Raw genomic sequence first — 25,372 nt, forward strand, 5'->3', positions numbered from 1 at the left:
GGTGGACCAGACATCCCTCTTCCTATTCCCCTGTTAAGGATCCAACTAACACTTATCACAGGATTAGAAAGAGAAACAGGGGTTCCTTCCCTGATATATAAATAACTCTTCAGTACTCTTCACTGATTTTAAATCCTTTACTGTATTTAAACCAATTTCCTTAGGATAGATAGTCAGAAATAAAATCTTTTTTTCCTTTATTTTTAATCAATGTCTCTTTGTATGTTTTATCTGATTCATCTTAACATTTCTCTTATTTTGGTTGAGTATTTATAGGAGTGTCACATGAATGGCTGGGGGTGTGGATGGATGACAGTACTCTTTATCAGTTGGATGAGCCAAATCTGGTCATGTGCTCTAGCCACAGCTGCTCTGGGAACATTTTTAAGGCTAGTGACATATATTGCCAAATCACATTTAAAAAAAAAAAAATAAACAACTGTAGCAACAGATTAAAATTGCTAATTCATTTAATAAACATTACTAACCCATTTAGCAAATTATGTGACAGGCATAGACGAATATACAAAATTCAGTAAAATATGATTCCTCACAAAACAAAAAGAAAAGAGAAAAAGATACAAGCCTAGTTTTGTCACAGTTTGGCTTCCTCCCACACATTTCCTTCCTGTCATTAAGAGTACTGCAGTCCATACTTAGAACAGAGCTTGGAAGAGTGCCCAGAAAAGAACCCAGCAGTGGCACACAGTAGGTATTCAATAAATACTTCTTGACTGACTGACCCAGAACACTCACTTCATGATTATTTCCCCTTCTTGAGACACTCCTTCCTTCTCCCTGATGCTAACACTGACTTTAATAGCACATAAACTTCCTAGCAATAAGGTTCAATCCTGAGTCTCAACACACTTGGGTTATGGAAATACCTTTCCAGCTGGTGTCTTGATCTCCTGTTTCTTCCTTACCTCTGGTTCTTCTGCCAAACAAAAATGTTCTGGTTTCATCATAACACTGGAGCACTTCTATACTTTGGAAATTGAGGTAAAATTTGCTCCACCCCTGGCAATTCCACAAAATGTAGAAATCCAAAGCCTTCCGCTTTCAACTGTCTTGCTAGAGAACCTTCTGGTCCACCCTACTGCCTGCCCCATCAACTCAGACTCTTTTGAATGGTCTTTGTGGCCCTACATCATTAGCCCAATCCTACCCATCCAACTTGATTTCTCTCTTCTTCCCAACATTCATCCTCTTTCCAATCTGGCCTCTCTCCTTACTTCCTCTTCACATTCAACAGTCTTTTCCATTCCTGTGTCAAATGCCTTCAATCCACCCAAACACTCATATGCATTTTCTTCAACTTAGCTTCCTCAAATTCTTTCAGGCCACAGTAATTGTGCCCTTCTTTTAGAATTTCTGTTATATGTTAATGATAATATTTTATATTTCTGTTGCAGTTCACAAATGAAAACTCTTATGTACATTACCTCCCATAAACACCATTAGCATAGGTTTTATGACCCTCCCATCTGTTGAAGATGCTGACGCCTTGAGAGATAAAGTGACTTGTCAAGTTTCCCTCACTCTTGAAAGGTCAGCACTGGACTCCAGTTTTATAACTCAAAATCAAAATATTCTTTCATTTATGTCACATCCCCTTCCTGTTACTGCCCCATTTCTCTGCTCCCCTTCAGCAGACACTCTGAAAAAGTTACCTAAACTTGTTGTCCCCACCATCTGTTCTCCATTTTCTCTCATCTTTCACCAGACAAGCTTTTGAACCTATCCTTCCATGGACATTTCTTTTGTCAAGGCCACCAATGGCTTCCACATTGCCAAATCCAGCAGCAGTTCTCAGCAGAAATTTACACAACTGGGGACACTCTTCTTGAATACTGCATCCCTTGCTTCCAGGATACCACATTCTTCAGGGTCCTCCCACCCCACTTACTGCTCCTGCTCAGTTTCACTTGCTGGGTTCTCCTCCTAATCCCTATTTTCAAAAGACAGAAATTACTCAGGGCTCTGTCCTTAGCCTTCTTCTCTTTTCTATCTAAAATTATTTCTTCTAGTCCCGTGGACTTTTAATACCACTCCAGCCTTGACCTCTCACCTGAATTCCAGACTCAGGGTCTAGGTCCTACATGATCTGGCCCTCCAGCAGCCCCACCCCCACCCTCAACTACCTCTCTGGCTTCCCTGCATACCACTTTTCCATTCACTCTTTCTTCTACAGCCACGCTGAACTCCTTGCTATTCCATAAACATGCCAACAAACTTCACCTCAATATCATTGCTTTTGACATTCCCATGGCCTGGACCCTTCCCCAGATATCTATAGGTGGTTTACTCCCTCACTTAATTCAGGTCTCTGCTCAAATGTCACCCCATCAGCAAGGCCTGCCTGACCACCCTACATATAAAGAGCACCTACCTCCCCTCCATTATCTCTATCTCCTTACCCTACTTCATTTTTCTTTAAATCACTTACTATTACCTCCATCGTTGCATATTAAACATTTATCTCTTTGCTCATTGTCTCTTCCAATAGAATGCAAGCTCCATGAGGGAGCTTTTATTCAAGGCTATATCCCTTAACTCCTAGAAGAATATCTGGCATATAGTAGGACTCAGTAAATACTTGTGGAAGGAACATGTGTGATAACATCATACAACTGAGTAATTTCCATCTAATTGTTTATTAATTATAGTGCTCTCTCCTGAACCATAGTTTAATTCCTTAAGGGCAGAGCTACATGCCTTATATTCCAAATTTGTGTATAGTTGGCATAGCTGTGGGCACACAGTAGGTACTCAAAAAAAGACTTGTGGCTGTCTGATTTGAGCAATGCAGAGAACAGAGAAAACCAGGATCAGAATTTCAAAGATATTCAACAAGTAGTTACTTTTAGGTAATTCTAGATGTAGAGAATTTTGCAAAGAAAATTAACTGATAAGAGTCCCTGACCTTTTGGCATATAGTTTTATAATATTGAAAGTGTAAAATCATAATGCATGTGAACATAAAAAGGTATACAAATAAATATAAACATGTCAAGCCAGGAACCCAAGCTGAAATGAATTCACCTGAAAGAGAGTGAGGATTGAGAGTAAAGAGAGAATATGCTTTTTTTAACTTAGGAAATCCAGTTAGAAATAAGAACTCAATAATGTTACTGTGCAGAAAGAGAAAGGGGGATTGATCAAGAGAATGGAAAGGAAAAAGGTAAATGGTCCAAAGCTACAGGTTACTGTCAGGTTTTAGAAACAAAGAATCCAGCAACACATCTCTATTGACAAGTTTGTTCTGAGAGGATGGAATATGGACCTTGGAATTCAACATCAGTATTACCCACTACCTCAAACCAGAAACATTAACAAAATAGCAGCAGCTCTGGAATTTCAGAGTGTTGGGAGGTTCTGTCATATTTCCAGATTATCATCTTTAAAACCAATTTCTTTCTCTCTCACCTGCCACAGATTATGACTAATTTTTAAAAAAATGTAATTAATAAGTTTTATTTACAGTATAAATAAGTGAAACTTGACCAGTTCCTGGAGCTAACTGGGAGATTCTATTAGGAATGTGCTGTTCATATACTTTTAATGGAATTTTTTATAACAGAAAGGAGGGAAAATCAACAAATTCTTCTCTGTTGACTTAATTTATTTACATGGCAAAAAGGAATAGAACCTGAAGGAGTTCACATTGTATTTGCCATTTAACACCTTTTTTGGCACTGAATAGATGTTTTATTATTTATTTAAGTTATCAAACTTGATTTCTTAGTGACCCAACATTTCTTCCCAATTTTTCCTTGTTACAAAAGTGACTCTAGGTAGTTGCATCAATAATTTGAGTAACAAATACCTTCCACTGACTATAAGTTAGCCCTATTAGTGTTTTTAATTTCCTATCCCAGAACATGTTGTTGCATTTGTTTAGATTCTATATAATCATTTAAGAACATCTTTATTTGTCCTAGTCTATGCCTACGGGCCTCCATGTCTTATTAATGGGAAAAACGGCCTTTGGAACCATCTTTGCACACTTTCCACAAAGCGTCTGACCACAAGGGTCTCCATCAAAGACCCTCTTCAGCCAAGTCACCATTGATCTTGCTTACTTCTTCTGCATTTTAAGATGCCCTGTTAAAGTGAGGAAGTTATAGTTTTCAGAATTTTCTAAGGATCTTGAATCTATACCCTACCATCTTTCATGTTTTTAGAACTCCAGAAATAGGAAAGGGCATTGTCTGACATTGAGTCTTTCTTCCATTTCCCACTCACTAGAGACCTTACTTCCTATAGAGATGGGCCAAAAGAGAGGAGCTATCCATGATCTGCAGCCTTTTTTCTGTTGGAAAAAGTTAAGCACCACCTTTCTCTTCTATCCCTAGTAATGAATAAGTAGCTACATTGAAGAGGCAATCTTTTTTCCTACATATATTTTATCTCCCTTAATTCCCCTCTTGCTTAATCATCCACCAAAACAAAACAAAATAAAATGCCAATATATAAGCCCCCCAAACTGATTTAAATTATGTCACTTCACTTATACCCAATTGTTACTTACTTTCCAAACAAAAAGCATATAAAATTGGTTAATTTCTAAAGTAATCTGAAGTTATTTTGGTTGTGGGAACTAACTGACACTTCTGCAGTTTTCTTTAAATTCTCACCTGGAACCTTTACTCCTCTTGGAATAGGTTTGAGTTATACTAGCCAATTTTAAAATTTCAGATGTTCAATAGAGACGTATGACTGTGGGCAAGTCCATTAACTTTTCAAGGCTTCTTCCTCACTTATAAAGTGCCGTCTTCTCTGCCTACCTCACAGGATTATCGTGATCTCAAGAGTTGATGCAAACTTTCTAAAATCAAAAGAACTACACAAATATAGAATATAATATTTTTTCAAAGGAAAGACCACAGCACAGGTCTGAGACTATTATACAAAGGCACACAAGGACCTCTCCAAAGGATGTAGATGCATATGTAGATGAAACCTTGAAGAGGTTTGAAGAAAAAGACCCAAGAGACCCTCAAAGCATGATTATGGGGTCCAGCATAGGATATCCTTGGTGGTTTGGCATACCAGATATCATGCAAGCACCTATACAACAGAATGAAGATGAAAATAAAAAAAGAGGAAGGAAAGCAAGGAAAAGAATGTACAATTAATATAAGTTATATTCTGAGGCAAGCAACTGTGTCAGGAAATGACTAATCCCATGGTCTAATAGTTTTAAAGAAATACAAACAGGAAACTTCATTCCAATTTTTGTAAAGTAATTTGCAAAGTGTTCATCTTTAACAAACAGAGGATTTGCCATTTTGAAATTAAGATTTGGGGTGTAGCCCAATTCCTTCTAATTAAAAAATAAAATCAGTTTAAAGATATGAGCAAAATTTTATGAAATAAAAAGTATGTAAGAATATACAGTACATGTAGACAGATACAAATATGCACTTAGGAAAAAATATTAAAAGGAAATACATCAAAGCATTAACTGGGTTTATCTTTATTGCTGAGCTTTCAAGTAACTTTCACTTTCTTCTATATGCTTTCTGAATTTTCTGGAATTTTACAACAAATATTTTTCTTTATGTAATAAAAAATAACAATATATCTTATTTTTAAATGTAATAAGAAACAATTGGCAGCGCTAAACATCAGATGTATGCTTTTATAACTTATCCTACAAATGTTATATTTTCATCAAAAATATTTTTCTACATAATCTAAATTATAAAAAAATTAAAATATTACTATTTCTCTAGAGTAGCAGAGCATTTATCCACAATGACATTAAAGACTGAAAAGTAAATACAAATCCTGTATAGTAGGAGAACATTCCTTATTTATTTCTAAGAATAATTCCATTTTCTCCAAGAAGGAAAAGCAGCTTAATAAAGGTAAGCAAAGCCCCAGAGGAGTCACAAGTTGTATTTCTGATTGTCACAAAAGACTCTCATCAGCCTGTTCCTTTGCCTTGCACCTCAGTCCTTCACAATTCATGCTGCACCAAGGACAAATGCAAGGACTACAAATAATACTGAAGACTCTAAATTATGTGAGATTAGTCTTAACTTCTGATAGGGATGAAGTTCTATATGTTTCCCCCCAAATTATTCACAGATACTCAAAACCTTTGTTACCATGCAGTAGAAAGAGTACTGACCTGAAGTCGGAAAATAGAGCTGACTTTCCTGTTGTGAAGGACTTGGGACAGCTAATGCCCCAGTTTCTTCATTTGTAAAAGAGAAGTCAAAGCATAAAAGCATCCAGCAGAGCCTCGTGCACTAATGGACATTAGTTTTCATCTGCACTCCTCTCCCGAACCACACACACTTCAAATTAGATGAGTGTTTGTTATACTCTATTTAGCCCTGGAAACCCTTTCTTTGAATCCAAATGTACTTGGGAGCCCATTTTATAAGGAAGAGAAGTGCTCCCCTGTCCTGGTGGAAGTAGGTGATACAGAAAGCAAGAAGCTTAAAGGTGCTGGTGAGGAAGTAGGTCTAGGGCCAAACAAAGAAGTAAAGAAAGTAAGAATGGAGTGACGTGATAAACTGAGATAGAGTGGTGAGTTGAGGGTCTGGAGTTTTCCATTAGGGCAGAGAACGAGCAGGTGTAGTGGGACAGGGGGCTGAAAGCTGTAAGGAGATGAGAGTGTGGCCAGAGAACGGACAATTGACAATAAGTATGATTTACTAGTCATAAACATTTATAAGTTATTAGAAGTAAAAGCTGGGAAACCTGTTCGTTTTCCCTACAAATTAAGCCTTTTATGTCCTGATAAATTCAAAATAACATTGAGTACTAATCTTGGCTTTCTTCCTGATTCTGCTGAAACCCTTTCAAGTTAGACTCTCAAAGTTAAGCTATTTCATCAGCACGAAGCATAAAGAGTCTCTGACACAGAGCAGAACATTACGTTTGCTGAATTAATGCAGAAATAAAGGATATCTGTATGATAGTAAGGCTGATTTTCCTTCCTAAGTTTAACTTGTTTTAATTATCAAAGCCACTGAGAACAAAATTGCTACAGGTAACTTGTGTGTAGAGGTCTTAGAATTTAAGCTCCTAATATATAAATAATAATAATTTAAAGCAGCTATTTTAAGTAATTTACAAACCATGAGTCTTCTAACAGCCCGGCTAAATGTGGAAAAGACCAGTGTGACTCCATTTTCCTGATGAGAAAACTATCAAAATACATTCCAGAAACTGGCCAAATAACAGCCAGGATAGATCTAGTAGCAGAACTCAACTGTGGTTCAGCTTCAGGACCTCTTCACAGTAGCAAAAACTGGTTTTTCTTCTGATGGACATTTTGGTGCAACTCATTCCAATTTAGAAAAGAATGAAAGGAGACATTCATAAATTAGCCAGAAGTGCCGTCTATTCCTTCAAGCAGGATGATTTCTCCTCTCAACATAAAAGTCTTTATTTACAACTATGTTTGACTCATCCTGTTGAGTTCCTAGCATAGAAGCACTCAGCAAAAATGGTAATAACCCAGAGGCATCTATCTAGATCATCAGATTTCCTTCCTCTGGTCAGTTTGTGCCACAAATCTCATGCTACAAAAGCTACACTTCATCCTTCAATGTCAGATTTTCCCAATTCAGTTGAAAATGTTTATTTACTTACATTTCAGTTCTCCTAACAAAAGAGAATGAAGTGGTGGCTCCATACCACATACTGGTTTCTCCTGAGCTGTAATGGACATTGGATGGTTGGTCCTCTACTAAAATGGATGCTTAGCGCTGTTGTATCTTGATAAAGTCCCTTTCCATTAGCTAACTTCCATTCAAATGCCACCACTGGGCTAATATGTGACTGTAATCAAATTAACCATAATCAACAGTTTCTTCATCCACCATCCTCAGCATAGCTCCCCAAGAGCTCTGGATGAGAACAAAGGGAAGAGGCATCTCTCCTGTCTGTGTGATTCAGTACCTGGTCTACCAAGGAACTGCTGCTCCAGGTCTCACAATTCATAAAGCCAGTATATATCTATTAAAAAGGGGGCAAGAGTATGCTCTGTAAAAAAATACAAAATGAGCATACATCCTGCATTTCGGACCGTCTACGCTTTCCTAATTATAGAATCCAAAAACTCCTGAATACTAGCCCCAGCAAATTTCCTTGCCATGTGTGATATGTGCCACTAAATATACAGTTCTATAAACACCCAAAGAAAGTCCAGACAGAAATCCTCTAAGAAGGCACCAAAGCACAGGATATTCCACTGACACCCTATCCAACCAAATCACTCACTTTTGTTCCCTTTGAATCCTTGAACTTTCATAAAAACCTCTGTCCTTGTTTGCCCTTTATACATTGTCATGCCAGTGTGTCCAACGTTCTATAATGCCTGGCCACTGGAGGCTCTCACTCTTTCTCCCTCTATCGTGGCTTCTCTTAAGGAAAGTGAGGCTGAGTGAGAAGTCTTAAGCAGAGTCTCTGGGAATACAAGGAGCTCAGGGAAGAACAGACAACCAAACAACTTTTGTGGGTGCATTGATAAGTCTCCTTTTGTTTCAGATAAACCAATATATGATCAGTTTCACAGCTTATTCCTCAGGGAAATACAACCAGCCTCAGTTCATGGTATTTCAAAGGAATTGCAGAAAATAAGGAATGTTAACCTTCCATTGCCCTGTATGTATAATGAAAAGACTTTACCTTTACAAAGTATTCAGGAAGACGGTTCCTCTTTATAGAGATTAACAATAGGAGTAAACCAAACCTCTTTTCAGCTGATTTTCCTTTCCACTCTCAATCCCATGGCTTCAAGAGCAGAAAGGGAGGTCCACTAAAACCCTTTATGTTGCCATTTCCTACAGAAAAGACAACTGTAATTTTCAAGAATTTTTACAAGGGGTTTTGAAAATAAAATTTCTGGGGGTGGGGGAAACCAAATGAATAAATGATCAAAAGAACTAAATAAAGACTAAACGTGCCAAGGCCACTAAGCAAATATTGCAGATGAGAAAGAAAGGCAGGCAGTAAAAGGAAGTGGGTTGTGACTTCTGACACAACCATGGACTGTGGGTGGCTCTCCAATGGTGATGAAGATTTGGAAAGGTAAAGTGTAGTGGCTCAAGGGTCTAAATGTGCTTAATAAATCAAGGAGCCCAGGTTATTTTAGGAGGAAAGAAAAATATGTTTTCTGAGTATTTTTCCTTTCCCTTAGCCTAACACCACACCCACTTAGCCGTCTTTCCAGTCATGTCACCTGCTTTAAAGTCTGTTTCTTTGGTCTCACTGATTTGTTTTTCCTTTAGAGAAAACTGTATCCACTTAGTTAAAAATAACGAACTCATCTGAGAATACCGCATATGTGTGTATGCTGTTTTTCAAAGTTTCATCAATGAACTATCATGCATGCTTAAAGCAAACCATCTGCAGGTGTGCTAATTTATTATTATAACAGTTGTTCAGACAGGTATTTAATAAGCAAAAGAATCAATTAAAGAATAAACAACTTAAAAATAGAAATGCCGATGCTTGGCTTTGCTGCGAAAGGTTAGCCCAAGAAGTAGGGCTATTCACTCCCCTAGCTCCAAAGCCAAAAGGAATAGCGAATTCAGCCAGCTTTTCTCAGGTTTGCTCTGTTCAACTTCTTTACAACTGCCAACTTTCAAATGCATGAGGCTTTCTGTTTTCAAAAAATAAACCCTACCTATTTCCTCTCTCCTTCTTCCTTATGACAATAAATTCCTTGAGGGTCATTTTTGGATTGCATCGCTCAAGTTCCAGGTTATACTAACTTTGGTGTCACCTGGAAATGTTTTTAATGTCTCCCACTAGAGAGTAACAGAGAAAAATGAATCAACTCCATAAAACCCTACTTTCTGTATCTGATATATACAAGTTAAATAAATCTGAGTCTTTCTAACCATAAATAGTCTCACCATCTTCCCACGATTCTTAATAATTGTATCTATTTTGATTATCAGTAACAATTTTTGATCATTTAGCAGATGGTCCTCTTTTTGGTCATATTTTTCCCAACTAAAGATCCTAATGGACATTGAAGCAAAACAAATTACCCTCATCATTTATTTCTACAAACCTCTGTGAATCTGAACTTCATAATTATAATGGGAAACAGAAATCATGCCTTTGATTTTAAAAGTAGAAAGGTGGCATGTTGTTGCACTTCATAAACACACGGAGAATCGCTGGAATGGAAAGAAGCTCCAAAAGTCCTCTGGTCAATCCCTCAACCTTCAGTAGCCTGTTCTATTCAACAATTCTTATAGTCAAGAAGTTCTTTAAATCTAACCTCTATCTATCATGCTTCAGTTAAAATCTATTCTTCTTTTCTGACCACACCAGAAACACAACAGCTGGTCACCATACACAGCTTAATAACGCCTCATAATCCTGAAGTCTGTTATTAAGTCATTTTTCAGTCTTCTTTTCTCAAAGCTAAATAATCCTAAGTCTTTCAACTTACCTTATAGGCTCAATTTCACAATCCTTTAATCATCATCAATGCTCTTAACTAAACATTCTTAAGTTTTCCATGTTGCTCTTATGTTTTGAAACCCAGCTCACCTTTGGAATCGCTTCTCATTGTCCATAAAAACCCAAGACCTCATAGGGCATTAGACACATCCCTAAGAGAATCTATTTGATTAGGCAGCCTACTAATTTACATTATTTTTAGTACAAGCCCAGTGCTATGGCTCTTTCCCTAAAAAAAAATATGTCCTTCAGGACGCAATATTCTTACCAGCACTGGCTACAGAGAAGCCATTCTCCCTCTACCTATTCCCAGTCAGTTTTCCTTACCAGAGCTCCTCAAGGTCTTCTCAACCCACTTTCCCTACCAATTTGGGTCTTTTACAAAATGAGTAGTTACTTAATCTTACCTGACCTTCTTATTTAAATCAAGTTGTTAATAATCAAAGATGGTTTAAAATACATTGTCCTTTGCAGATAACATCTATGAAGGTGTCCTCAAAGCCCTAACTCAATTAAGAATCCAGTCACCTTGGTGAGAATTTGAAAGAGGTGTGCAGCCAGTGGTGTGGGACAAGAGTCCATCTGTGTTCCTCAAATCACACCACACAAGGGCCAGCCTAGAACACAACTGTAACTTTGGGCTGTGTTTCTATTCTACCCCCCTTTTTCAACCTTTCCTGCTTTTCCCACCGACTTCTGGCATTCCTAGTGCCCTCTATTCTATAAAAATTATATCCTAGATTCTAATACTGATCATATTCAGGGCTTTGCATGTGATATCTCTTCCCCCCTGCTCTTCCTAGAGCTGGCATTTTCTCGCCTTTCAAGAACTCCATTCAAATGTTATCTCCTCAGAGAAGTCTTCCTTGGACCACTCTAGAATAGGTGCCTTTCTGCTCCAGGCCACCCCATTATTCTTTATTAGTATATTCAGTTCCCTTCACAGTACTTATCACAATTTACAATTATATATATTTATAGATAAATGTCTATTTACTCATTTCTGGCCCATCTTCCCTATAAAATGTAGGATCCCCAAAGGCTGGGATCGCGTCTGCGTCACTTTATATGCCTGGCACATAGCAGTCTCTCAAAAATAATTTTTTGAATGGATAAATATTCCGACTGCCAGAAATATTTAAATATTTAAATGTACCTCTATTTGTCACCTATTATAAAGGGCATGGTGTTTTTAGTGATGTGACAGGGTGGGGGAGGCAGAAATCCTTCTCAGATTCATCTAGTCTTATATTATTCAGGCAAGAATGGCCTTCTCGAAAATGTTCAGAGATAGATTGTGGTGACGAACGCATAACTATGTTATCATACTGTGGACAGTGGATTGTATACCATGGATGATTGTATGGTATGTGAATGTATTTCAATAAAACTGAAATTAATAATAAAAACAAAAAAAAACACAAAAAACAAAAACAAAAACAAAAATACATAGTTAAGGAAAAAAAAAAAAAAAAAAAAAAGAATGGCCTTCTCCATAACAGAGGCAGCTGCTGCCTCTTCCAAGACATTAACCGGAAACTGCTGTCAGTCCTATTGTCATGCTCCTTATCCTTAGAGCAATTATTCTGGCTTCAAGTTATTCTCTCTCCTTTTGGCTTCAATGTAATAATGCTAATCTGGAACATTCCATCATTGTCCTGATGCTATTTCCCCACTACTATTACCTTCATAAAAGTATACTAGTATTATCATGCAAAAATATTTGGGAAGCTATACATCAAAGAATTAATGGTGGTAATCTTGGGAGATGCAATTAGGGGTGATTTTTATTTCCTTCTTTTGATTGACATTTATTTTCTAATTTTTCTATCATGTACTATGTACATTTTCTGGTTGTGTATGTTTTTAAGCTGATTTTTTTTCCAAATACTTTATTTCTCTGGTATTCAAAGTGAATTCCTACTGAGAGTTAACTTACACAATGTGTTACTTTCATCTCCAAAAATTCAGTGTTTCTAACTCTGTTAAATTTCCATCTTAATGAATTTAATACTCATTCAACAAACATATTATGCCTATATATATATTATATCTATATAACATGCATGCCTACTGTGTGCCAGGTCCTGTACCTTGGGTCTTATTTACTATGTATCAATCTACTGCAACACCAGGCATGCTTCTCAGGTAAAACTACTTAGTAAGATCAACAAAGAGTATCCTGGACTCAACACCAGGAGCTACCATAACTTTAATTACAAAGGCATTGGGGAGTTTTAGTAATGAATAACTGAACTGGAAGAATCCTGGCTCCTTTCTCATCTCCATAAATCATCTGCTAACTCGCCAAATTACAGAGAGCAAATGAGTTTTCAGGTGTCCATGCCTCAGTTTACCTACCTGTAAAATGCATAACGCCTCCCTCAAAGGAATATAAAGAGAACCAGTGAGGTAATGTCTAAGGGTTTGGAACTCCTTGGCAGAAAGGCGCTACATAATTACTATTTGATATTTAAGTTGCCCTTCATGTGTGCCAAATACTTTATGATCATTCTTTAGGAAATATTCCTCCCAGCTACTCTGTGAAGTTATCTTCAGGTCTAGTTCCATTTAAAAGATGAAGAAATTGAACCGGAGAGAAGTTTAGTGATTTGCTTAGGGTCACTCACTAAGTTGGCACTGAGATCTCAAAATAGAAATTTACAAGTCCTCCAATACTCTTAAACCATAAGTGAACCCATACCTTAAATACAAACTACCTTTACAGATGAATTCCCTGTTAAGCTGTTTTGAAATAGCCCTCATGGTGCAAAACAGTGTTACTTGTTTTTGCAGGATGGAATGAATCGTGAGGAATGGAAACAGAATGATATGTCAGTTGAATGAAAGCTAAAGCTCTACAAAGACCAAAGCTCTAGAATTAGTAACCCAGACTTCACAATCACCCTTCTTTTCACACATCTATATTTCTCCTCACTTCCTGTATAACAGCTTGCATTTCATAACCTCTTTGAAGGGCCCATATATTTCTGCTAATAAGTTCCAGGGCCAATCCTAAGGAGGATTTTTACCCAGGAGTCTGAGGGTTGATGCATATGGAGTCTGAGAGATGATGGAAAGGCAGAAAATACCAGCTTGCTTCAGTGTCACCCGACCTCTTCCCCATCAGCCATTTCCTGCACAAGTCCAATGAGAGGTGCAACAGAGCCAACACTGGGGTCACCCCATAGACTGTGCTGTCTAGTCCACACAGCAATTTTCTTCCCTCCACTTCATTCAATAAGTCATTTGCCGAACAAAAAAGGCATCTTTTGGTTCTGAGCCCTACATTCTCACTAAAATGGCAGACAATGTCTGGATAGCAACATCTAAGGAATGCCCCTCAGGTTGTTCAATGAGAAACAGCCAAATGACCACCGAGGATTAAATGTAATGATGGTGAGGCAATGTCAAGCATATATGGCTGGGGAGTTCCTTAATATAAATTTGGATGGAAAGTTCCAAAGCACTTTAGAGCCTGCCCAAGGCAAAACTGTGAAGTAGGGGGTTTAATTTCCTCATCCTATAAGCCCCTTCCTCTGCTTTCTCCTTCTCTCCAGGACCATTCCCATCCCACTTCCTCCCTCATGCTGGCACAGGGCTCTTCAGAGCTCTCCATGATGACAAGCACTGGGATCCTGGCCTTACTCACTTGCCTTCCTCCATCTCCCATAAAAATGCATCTGTCCTGTGTTCCATTCCCTCAAGCACTTCTCCAACTAATCTGCCAATATGACCCGAAGGCCTTAACACAAAGGAATGCCTAATAGTGTGAATCTCAGGCTCTAATTGCATTTATGCTCTAAGCAGGGTGCCTCTCCTATTGCATCATGCTGGCAGCAGCCAATGTGTAGAAGTGCCAACAGGTCAGGCAACCAAAACCCAGAGTTTACCACTAACAGGCTCTCAGTGAAGGGGCTCCTAAAAGATATATGTCAAGTAAAAGGAAACTAAACCCAGGGGGACAAATTGAGGTGCAAGAAGCAATCGTAAACAAATACATCAACAAGCATGTGGGTAAATATAAAATAAGTTTAAATCACTGATGATGACTAATCCAGCAAGTATAAAACAAGAATAAGCTAAAATACCAGACAACAACACTAAAAGAGAGGGAGTACTTTAAAGTACACTAAAGGTTTTATATTATTCAACCGGTAGAGGAGGAATCTAGCATATATCTAAAATAAAACTAGATAAGGACTGTGAAAGGGAAGTATTTACAAAAGGAGGACAAATGGAAATATAGAAATTTAAAGATCTCACTTTAAAATTACCAAATCTGCACCCTGAATAGTACATGACAACTGAAATGCATCAGGATTCCACACTGTCAGGGCTGAGCTACAGCAAAAGTGTGATGGCTGAAGTAGGCAACAACTGCCTTTAAGGCCGGCAGAGGCCCTGGAGGCACAACTTCACTCACTGGTACTTTCAGGTACCCAGGATTTTGCTGATCTCTCTCCTTTTGTCTCCACCAAAACTTGCCCCCAATAAAAGATTTTATATCACCTGTTTTTACCAATATGAAAGTTTGAGTATCTTTTCTAAAGGTGCTTGGATTTAAGCCTTACTCCTAATTTTTAATGAAGGGCTTTTGCCTGGTAGCAGTTGAATATAAGCCAACAACGCACAGTAAGAGAGAAATTTTGAGAGAAAATTCTCAAATTTTCAGAGAAATTCCTCTGCTACTTAAACAGCACATCGCAAACAGTCTACTACTTTGATGCATATGATCTTGAATTAATATTTTAGATCTAAAGGGGTTTTAGTCTCTCTTTATTTCCAAAAATTACTTGAAAAATATGAGCAATTATTTTCCATACCAACCTAAAGAAAAATTTTTGAAATTTTATGTGAAGACCAAAGATGTGCCTTAGCTTACATCATAAATGTATCCTATAAAGATGCTAACTAGGGACAAGTACGAATGTATAAAGCAACACAACAAATCTTTTATTCTCCATTATTTTTAAGTATATCCTATCCTCCTCTGGTCTGGTCCTCCTTTAAAGAAAATGCTATAATACAAATAAAATAGAAATAAAAGGAATACTTCAGTGGTCTATCAGGAATTCTCTTTCTTGGGAAGGAAAAGTCATTTTCAAAAAGAGAAGGAAGGAAGGAAGGAAGGGGAGGGAGGGAAGGAGAGAGGGAGGGAGGTAGACCAAAAGAAACAAAAAAAAAAACAGAAAAACCAACTCTCAAGTCCCTGACACTGTTTTAAGAATGATTTCTGACTTACACCAAACTACAAACTACTGACACATTTGGATCAAGTAAATATGTGTTTTTAGAATACATATCACTTGAAAATCTGCCATGCTATATTTAGTTAAAAGTAAATATATCAACTGGAACACATGCATGTGGAAAGTGTGCTCTGGTTGTGAAAGCTACAGCTCCTTGTTAACACAAGCCCAATACAATGAGAAAGCACATTTAGAACTCGGAAGCCAGGGAAGAGTGCAAAGGAGGGACACGAGCATGTTTTAACGGCTGTGATAATTTGCCATGAAAGGATGTTAAGGCCACAGCTCCTTGCTGCAGCATGCCATGTGCTGCTGAATTAAATTACTGCCATGCAGTCTGCTAGCAAAGGAATGTGTAAACAGGCCATATATCCTTGCATCAGTTCCACAGAATGTTGCACAACACAAAATGCCTCTCGATGTGTCATTTCCTTCTTGGCCATCTTCCCAGCTCCTGACAGTCAGTCAACAAAAAAAAGTACTGAGATTTAAAACTGCTCTTCTCAAGAGCACATTCCATCAACCACCAGACATAACCTCCACCAGTGCTTCTGACCCCTCCCCCTCCATCCTCCTTGAATAAAAGGAAAAGAACAGGTTTGTTTTTTTTTTAACTGTTATTACTCTCTAAAGTCAACGATTTTCAACAATGTTTTATATACTAGTGACCAAATGGTTAAAATCTATGATAATTAAACTTTTTGTATTTGTCAGCTTATAATTACCAAAACATGGCATTTACCCATAACTTCCAACCCTTGGACACTTGACAGACAGTGCAGAAAGCAGGGGGAAGTCTGTAAGTCAAGAAGTTACGGGACTTTCTACTAATGCCTTGTGTTAAGAACTAAAACTCAGGCCTGTGATCAAGAGTGTGGTACAAGGCCTATCAGTGTTTTCTAAAACTGTCTTCACAGGCAGCAAGAAAATGAATGCAAGTCCTGTGTCCAGAGATTATTAAATTAACTTAAAAAATTGTGCTGTCCCTCCAACCAATGCATTTTTACATGTCATCTCCTTTCTTTCACATGTGATCAACCTCTAAACAAGCATCCACCATTGATAAATAAGCAATCAGCCAGCCACCATGGTAAGCCTATTCCTTCACCCAACCAGAATGAAAAGTCATGGAGGATAAAAGTGAGCTGCCATTGACATCTGGAATGAGGAAGAGAAAATACCAAGCCCTCCATACTTTCCACCCTTCATCAGGCTAGAAAATAAACCCAGAACTGGGTAGATTAGCATGAGTTAAAAACGAGAAGATGCCTGCCCAGACCACCCTGGGCAATTTAAAGTCTGCTACCTTAAGTTTGTTAAGGTAAAACTTCTGCAATCTTAAATGCCTCAGTAATACACAGAAATAAAAAGTTCTCTGAAGAATTATAAATATGTTGATGAATTGGGCCCAGAAGAACATGGGCAAGCAGGAAAAAGAAAGCTGCCTTCAGGACTAAGCCTAACAAGCCAGGTGAGTCAGGGTGCTAAGGCAATCCTGGGAATACAAAGATTTCCCTGTACTTCTAGATAACCTCTCACTCACCTAAACCCCAGTGCCTGAAGTCATGCATGAAGCCCAGCCAAAGGACTGCTGCAGCCCAGGTATGTTAAGCCTGCAGGGAAAGGAGCTAGATCACTGGGAAAGAAAAAGCAGAGCCTCTCTTTTCTCCCACCAGGTCAAGACAGGTAGTTGCTCAGCAGTGAACAGTAGTGCCCTGGCAGAAGCGTACAGATGAAGACTTCTGTCTTGTCTCTCCTTGAGAGTAATAAGGGTTTACTTTCCCCAGGGCACAACACAGAAAAACTCTTAGAAAGCCACTCACATGCACCAAGTATCAGGTTTGCAGACATGCCGGCAAGTGAGAATCTTCAAAGCAGGATGATATAAGGTATAAAACTTCCAGGCTTGTTCATTTGATGATTCCTAAAACACTTCTGCTACAGACTTTAGCCATGTTGCCAGGCAGCGCTTATAACATCTTTTTGTTCAAATACCTAATGTTCTTATCTTATATGAGTATTGACCTCGCTCAACTTGATCTCAATTTGCTAATACCAAGCACCACAAGGACCTACCTCTAAATTCATCTGTTATTTGCCAAATTTGTTCAATTCAGAACAAAGCTACTATGATTGAAACTTTGAGTCATCTTGTAGAACTTTAAATTTCCCCTGAATTAAAAAGTTGAGATCTTTCAGAAGATATTACCTTGAAAAAAATTACTTCTCCTGCCTAAGTATTTGTGGGAGTTGATGATACCGGTGGTTCTCACGAACCCCTCTTCCCATTATTCACACTGCTGTGTGGTTCATTCCCCTGTGTCTTGCTTTAACCAATAGAATACAGAGGAAGTAACTCTGTACCAGTTCCAAGCTTAAGCCTTAAGGAGGCCTGACAGCTTTCACTTTTGCGCTTCAGGGATCCTTGAGCTGCCATGTAAGAAGTCAGATACCCTCGTGGAGACAGCTCATGGAGAGGCCATGTGTAGAGGGAAAGTCATGAGGACTACATGGAGAGAAAGAAAGGTCCACCTGTCCCATCGTGACAGCTGAACCCAACCTTCCAGCCATCCCTTCCAAAGCGCCAGACGTGAGTGAAGCCATCTTGGATGTTCCAGCACCAGCCACTATCTGATTATAGCCTTATGAGAGTCTCCAAGAAAGACCAGTGGAAAGACTATCCAGATGAACTCCAGTCAACCCCAGACTTAGGAGAAATAATACATTGCTTGTTGTTGCCATCTACCAACAGATAACTGAAAAAGCAATAAAAGTTCCGATTGTATCTGTACAGTCAATAATACCCTTTGCCATTAGCTCTCTTCCCTAAGTCAGAATCGCAACTTTAGAATATTTCATTGCAAACCAAGTTTTAATCTTCCTGTAAAAATTCTTTAAATGAGACTGGAGTTGGAACCAATGTATAAATGGAATCTAGGATCCTAATAGAAGCTGATGTTTAAAAGGGTTAGGTATCCAAATGCATTACTGTTGCTGCTGCTGCTACACTGACTTCTGCTGGCGAACATACGGCAGTTATTCTTCAGCGCTAACTTGCCAACAGAAGGTCAAAATGCCTAGCCTGAACACAAGACTTACAAATTTGGGATCTTAAGCATGATGTCATGTCTTAAAATGATAAGCTGGCAAAGAAAAGAAATGGCATTTTGTAAAGATGTGCACCATTTTCATGTTTACGCTACTTAAGATGAAGGTTCTAATAAGTCATCGGCTATGTTCCTTTAAAGGGAAGTTTTATAACTGAGATGAATCACGACTGCAAAAGATCAAAGTTAAAAACATCAATGATGCCATGGGGTACTTTTTAATCTTGTAATGAGTGATGATCATGTGCTCTTATGAAGTTAGTCCAACTACCAACGCCAGATGTGTATATTAAGAAAAGAAGCTGTTTGTGATGTGACAGCACTGGTTCAGCTGCCAGAGACAGAAAACACAGAAGGATGAAACCTTTCAGATTTTTGAGTGAAAAGCAAGTCTTGGCAGATGCGTTGATAGGCCAGGCCTCAGAAGGGGGCACTAGCGCCATGCATCCTCTCAGCGACTTCTTTGCTGCAAAGTATGATATGATCATCATCAATTCTGCACAGCTCTCCCTAGGTAGCATGAATACCTGCCCAAGGCACCACTTATAACACTGATTAGTGTCATTTACTAATGAGCAAAAATAAGTAAAGTCATCCCCAGAAAAAAAATACACTAGAGGAAAGAATCTAGATGCTATCCGTTACCCGGAAGCATACAGTAAGCAAAACTTTACACTGAAGGAAATTCATCTAATGCTAACACTTAGCATACACTTTCTACATAATAGGCACTGTGCTACACACTGCATATATGACATCATTGTACATCTTTGCAGCAACTGATTAGGAAGATACTACTATTATTCCGGCTTTAACCAGGCAAAAATAAGTTAAGTAACTTGTCTACTACCATACAGCTAGTAAAGGGTGGAGCTGGGATTTCAATCCAGTAAATCTGATACCAAAGCCTGCATTCCGAACCACTATACAAACTGAATGAAGACCCAACCAGTTAATCCAGGAACCTGTCCTTGTTCAAATAGTTCATCTACCAGAAGTAACATTTTCAATATATGTTCAGACCTTTAGAGGAAGCAATGAAATTCCACTAATAGGAATCTATAGTACAAAATCTTCAACTTCAAATCACTACAGTAACAAACAGAATTATACTATTTCTATGGCAAATAACCACTACTTAAGGAATTATAAATTTGGGGGCAGACGGGATCAAAGCAATTGTACTTTTTTTTCTGCCCTCAGGAAAGTCTTTTACTAAAGCACTTCTCTTTTAAAGGCCCACAAAATGAGCCACTTTGACTTCTAGGACAAGCATCAGCAAACTATGGCTTGCGGACCAAATCTGGCCCACCAATTGTTTTTGTAAATCAAGTTTTATTAGAATACAATCATGTCCATTTGTTTACATGTTGCATGTGGCTGCTTATTTACTATCTGGCACTTTATAGAAAAAGTTTGTCCACCCGTGTTCTAGAACATTCCCCATTTAACATTAGATACACAACCATTCAATCAAAATCTACTATATGCACTGTTGGTAGTCTCAGAATTCAAGAACAATATTGAGAAAAGTGTTATGATACTAATGCTCAATGGCCAGGATGGCCAAGATCAGAAATAATCCAGTCAGGTCATAGGATTAAGATTTTTCTGATACCAGACCCATCTTTATACACAAAAACTGAGTTTGGCAAGTCACTTCATGATGTCAGGAAAATGACACCACATTTTCAAAGATATTTTTGGCTCCCAAGAGATGTCACTCAGGCTGATCTAGGGCAGGTGGTCTGCCACTGACAGATCAGTATCTGCTCCTCCCCAGCTACCCTCAGCACCCTCAGTACCACCCCAAGCCTGAACTCAAGATACCTATGGGTCATCCACCAAACCATCCTTAAGACCAGCAAAGCACTTCTCTGCCTTTACAGGGCAGTGAGCCTATCGACTAACTGATTCTGCCAACAATCTCTTTGAAATGAGGTTAACACTATCCCCACTTGAAACAGAAACAATTTTCCCAAAGCTCCCCTGACTTGTTGCCTTTTGTCACATCTTTCAGAATGGGGCAGCACCTACCTTTCCCAGTGTTCTCTCCCAACTTTGGAACAGCAACCCTTTAGAGTACACACACACACACACACACACACGTACACACACACACGACAATGGTGGTTTTTCCAAGAACTGAGAAAAGCAGTGGAGATCAGCAGGAAACATCTTTAAAAGATAAGTATTACAGGGTACTAAATATTAAAAGACTACTAGCCTGCTTTGTGCACTACTAAAATGGACATCCCCACTTTTTCAGGAACTCGAGGACTAGCTAAAAGTTTAGAAGATGTCTTCCATCATAAGGTATCATCTCCGATTAATGGCAATTCAGAAAAGTCAGGCAAAGCCCCAGACCAGTCAAGACAGCCTGGTCTGTTGTGTTCACCTGCTCTGCATTCTCCTTTAGGATAGCAGACTTGGGGCTCACACAGATGTGTACAGCAACCACCTAACAAGACAGTCCCAAACTGAACAGGTAGGGCCAGCAATGACCCAAAGCTGTGAGCCTGGAAGAATGCCATGCACATGAAAGGAGGAGAAACAAAAATCTAGAAGACTTGCTCTTGAGGCAGGAAACCTCCCTAGTTCAGGCAAGCAGTCAGCCTTTCCGAAAAGAGACTGCGGTCAGAGGAACAGGAGCCACCATGGGTCTGAACACCACTACCAAAAGAGATGCCACCTAGGCAGAGGGACAGCTGTACCATCTCTTTCCTCTCATTTTAGGGGAAGAAAAGACATGCCACTCTCACTGTCCAGGCAGGTGTTTTGCTGGATGACAAACACTTCAGTTGGCTGTACCTCCACAACAAACCAAATCAAACTCTCTAAATGCCATGCATAGGACTCCAAGGTATTCATTCATCAAAGACAGGGTTCTATACAATAGTTTCCATTGGCACAAATTTTATAATGTTTATATATCAAATAATCTTTAATCTCTGAATATATTTAAATACTGCTATGCTGAGTTTGTTCAGATCAGTTTGGGGGGGGTTAGGGAAGCAAACATGTCTCAATTTAGATTTAGGAGGAAAACGCATTTTGACACAAATGGATTATGTGTACTACCTTAAACTGCTGGTTAAATGTTCTGGATGCTCAGACAGACAAATAAACCAAGGTGGATTGACCTGGTTTGACAATATCTGTTAAAAGAAACTATCTATAACAATTACTGAAACATGACCAAACAACAATGTTGTAACAATCAAGCAAGTTATCATTTGCAAATAAATTCTTTGTAATTAAGCAGTGTGCTCTTCATAAAGGGAATTGAGTGGGCGAGCTAAAGAGTTAAAACACATTCTTAGGCCATGGGAAACATACGCAAATGCTTTTTGACTAAGCTCAAGATTTTTAAGCTTTTTGTTTCCTTCCTCAGCTCTCATGGGTCTATTCTACCCTGTCTATTGTGTACAGTGGATGAGCAGAAATTTTTAATAAATAGTTACAGTGACTGAATAATTATTCATTAGTTTCCCAAAGTTACGGAGGCTTTAGTAATCTCATGGCAAAGGTTAAAACTGTTATTTTATTTTCTACTAACTGTGAAGTTCTACCAATTGTGTCTCAGTGAAATTATATGTACATAGCAAACTCTGCAAAGAAACTGTTTATATGAAAGTTATATTAACTCATGGGGTCTCGGCAAACTCTATCATTTCCAGTAGGAAGGAAAGTACTTACTTCTGGGTTCCCGGGGTCCATCCACTGTAACTTTAATTGCTCTGTGATAGGTGGCCACTTGGGGAGGATTTGTGAAGACAGTTATGGTCAAGGTGAAACTCTTGCCTGCAGATGTAAAAGGAAAAAAATCCATAGTGAATATAAAGATATGATATTGATGACGATATAGCAACATAGATGTCCAAATTTCATTTAAGCATCTCTGAGGAGGTAATGAAACAAAGACTCAGGACTCATTCTAATTGGAAACCCTCAGAGCACTTTAGACAGCTACAAAACTTGTTGAGTGATAAGATAATCATCTTCACTGCAGTACTATCACAAAAGGCTCCAATTTCTACCCCCACCGCACCCCTCAAAGTTTCTCAGTAGCAACAGTTGCAATAAAATTTAAAATCCTGGTCCTCTTGAGGAGTATTCTCTTTCTTTCAGTTTTCTCCAACATTAGGAATACATCCAAGCACAATTTTAGGTCTTTATTTAGGATTAGGTCATGACCTCATGAGAGAACAATAGTAAATCACTGTTGATTATATTATTTACTTCACATGGCTTTAGGATTTCATTTGCTTAACTGCATTACAATAAGAAGATGAAAGAGAAAAGTTCTTATGGGAATTATTTTAACAGGAGCCAGTGTCTCCCGTCCTGGGCTTAATGCGCCTGTGGTATGATGATGATTTCATCATTACTGGAACAAAGTTTGTCTCCTCCCTGCTCACCCCTCCCCTAACATACATCCCTGCTGCTAAGTCTTGAAATAACTCCCTGACAGTGACTTATTTTCTGCTAAATGTACATGACATCTCCCAATATAAGTATGAATTTTTACTTTTAACATAGGGTGTGCTTCATTGAAATATTACATCTGACATTTCAAATTAATGAGCTAAAGGAGATGAATGGGGGGAGGGAGAGGAGACAGGGAAAAAAATTTGATAGATTTGGATGTTTGCTTTCACCAGAAGAGACCAGACTCTGTTAAACAGACTCACTGACAGTTGTAATCAGTTAGATTTGCAACGGTTAGTCATGTCAGATAGTCAAAACTGCAAACTGTTACAAGACAGGAAAAGGTGGGCGTGAAACAGTGACTCAATAAAACATTCAGCAATCTCAGGCCAGAGCACTCATTTAGTCTGCTCTTCTAACAGACCTTTAAAAAGCTCATTTTGTTTTGCTTTGTTTTTTGGTCAGAGACTCTTTTTCCCTTTACTGAAAACTGAGAGTATTAAATCAAAACACAAATCTTAGACAACATGTAGCAATACAAAAGTTTAATGCAATCTTTTCAAAGCTTAATACGGAACAGGTTATATACAAGGCTTAATGTAGAACAGGTCTTTGGCTGTCAAGTCTAGTGAATGGGTTTTCTTTTCAACCCAAACCATGGAAGTTCCTAAAATCTGTTTAAGACACACATCATTTGTTACTGAGTATATATAGTTTTAAGTCTCCTTGGCTATACTTTTCCAAGGTCATGAGAAAAAAAAAAAAATAGGGAAAGAAAAGAGAGAAGAGGAGTAAAGGAAAATGAATATTGACTAGAAACCTAGTAAGCGCAAGTCACATCATACACATTCTTTAATTTAATCCTTGCCAGTTAGGTTGATCACTCCAATTTTACAAATGCAGAAATTGAAGCCCAGAGAAGTTTAGTAATTCACTCAAGATCATACCAACAAATAAGGAGCAAAATTAGGATTTGAACCCAGGTCTTTCAGACCCTGGAATTACAGTTTGTTTTGTTTTGTTTTATCTGCCACATTGCCCAAGAACATAAAAAAAAAAAGTTATTTCTAGATGTGTCCCAGTCAGCAATATGAGCCCAAGAAACAGTAAATATAAAATGGACTAATGCAATTAATACCTTGGCCAGGATGGTGAAAGCATCTATTCTTAACATGTCATTGATACATAATGTTTTATCTGTGATATATTGGATATTACATGAATTTAAGTAATTTAATTGTCCAGTTGGAGAACAGAGAATTTATTAGAAACATGAAGATTAACCAGAAGATTAAGAGAGCCAGGAATCTAAACTAGTTACAGAAAACTGAAAATCTAAAGAAATGGAGATTAGAAACCTAAATAGGAGGCCACTGGGTACAGAACAGGTCATCAAAATAATGGAAAATTCTGGAGGAGCCAAATGGTTGAATCCCTAGATTGAAAGTTAATTTATATTAAAACATTAAAAATAAATATTTTTAAAAACCCTACATTCTGGGCAGGATCAGTGGTCCACAGAGACCGGACTGGGTTTCTAACAGTGGCTCCAAAGGCAGTGTTCATAAGGCCACTGTCATCCATGATAATGATGTATATACCCCAATTATCCTTAATGTCTCTAAATAATCTGTTCTAGATACCGTTTATGAATTTATCTAAACTGGCTCTCGGATATTTCCATTTTAAACATTTATAATTTAATTAGGATGTTAAAAGTCACCTATGCTTCCCTTAAACTCAGAGAAACTTCTCATGAAGGAACAAAGGCCAAATATTGTAAAATTCACCCTTCAAAATATAAAGCATCCAAATGTTCAAAGTGGAACCAGTTTTCTATAAAGACATTTTTTTAAAAAGAGGTAGGTTTTTGGGGAAACACGTATTTAAGTATAACTGCAGTCTTCTAAAATTAAATCCTAAAAATCAATATGTACTTTTACAACTAAAACAAAAATCAAGGAGGTTCCTTCCACTTCTTACTGCCCTTTCCGAAGAAACATGTACTTAATGCCGGAGAAACATTCAGAAACTATCACCCAACTCAATAATTAGTTCTCCACCTTATAATAATAATGTCTTTCTTAAGTCAAGTGTTTATGTGGGTATTCGTGATTTCCTTAAATTAAAAAAAAA

General features: G+C 38.1%; 1 protein-coding gene across 8 annotated transcripts in view; it reads right to left on the reverse strand.

The window, feature by feature from the left end:
- RUNX2 (RUNX family transcription factor 2) overlaps positions 1–25,372 on the reverse strand; it is a 230,296-nt gene that overhangs the window by 98,414 nt on the left and 106,510 nt on the right. For all 8 annotated transcript variants that reach the window (XM_037843139.1, XM_037843141.1, XM_037843140.1 and 5 more), the window contains one exon: positions 22,505–22,609. In XM_037843139.1, coding sequence (XP_037699067.1) covers positions 22,505–22,609 — 105 coding nt within the window. The remainder of the gene's footprint in view (positions 1–22,504; positions 22,610–25,372) is intronic.

The sequence above is a fragment of the Choloepus didactylus genome, chromosome 7, assembly GCF_015220235.1.
Source record: "Choloepus didactylus isolate mChoDid1 chromosome 7, mChoDid1.pri, whole genome shotgun sequence".
Taxonomy (NCBI): Eukaryota; Metazoa; Chordata; class Mammalia; order Pilosa; family Megalonychidae; genus Choloepus; species Choloepus didactylus.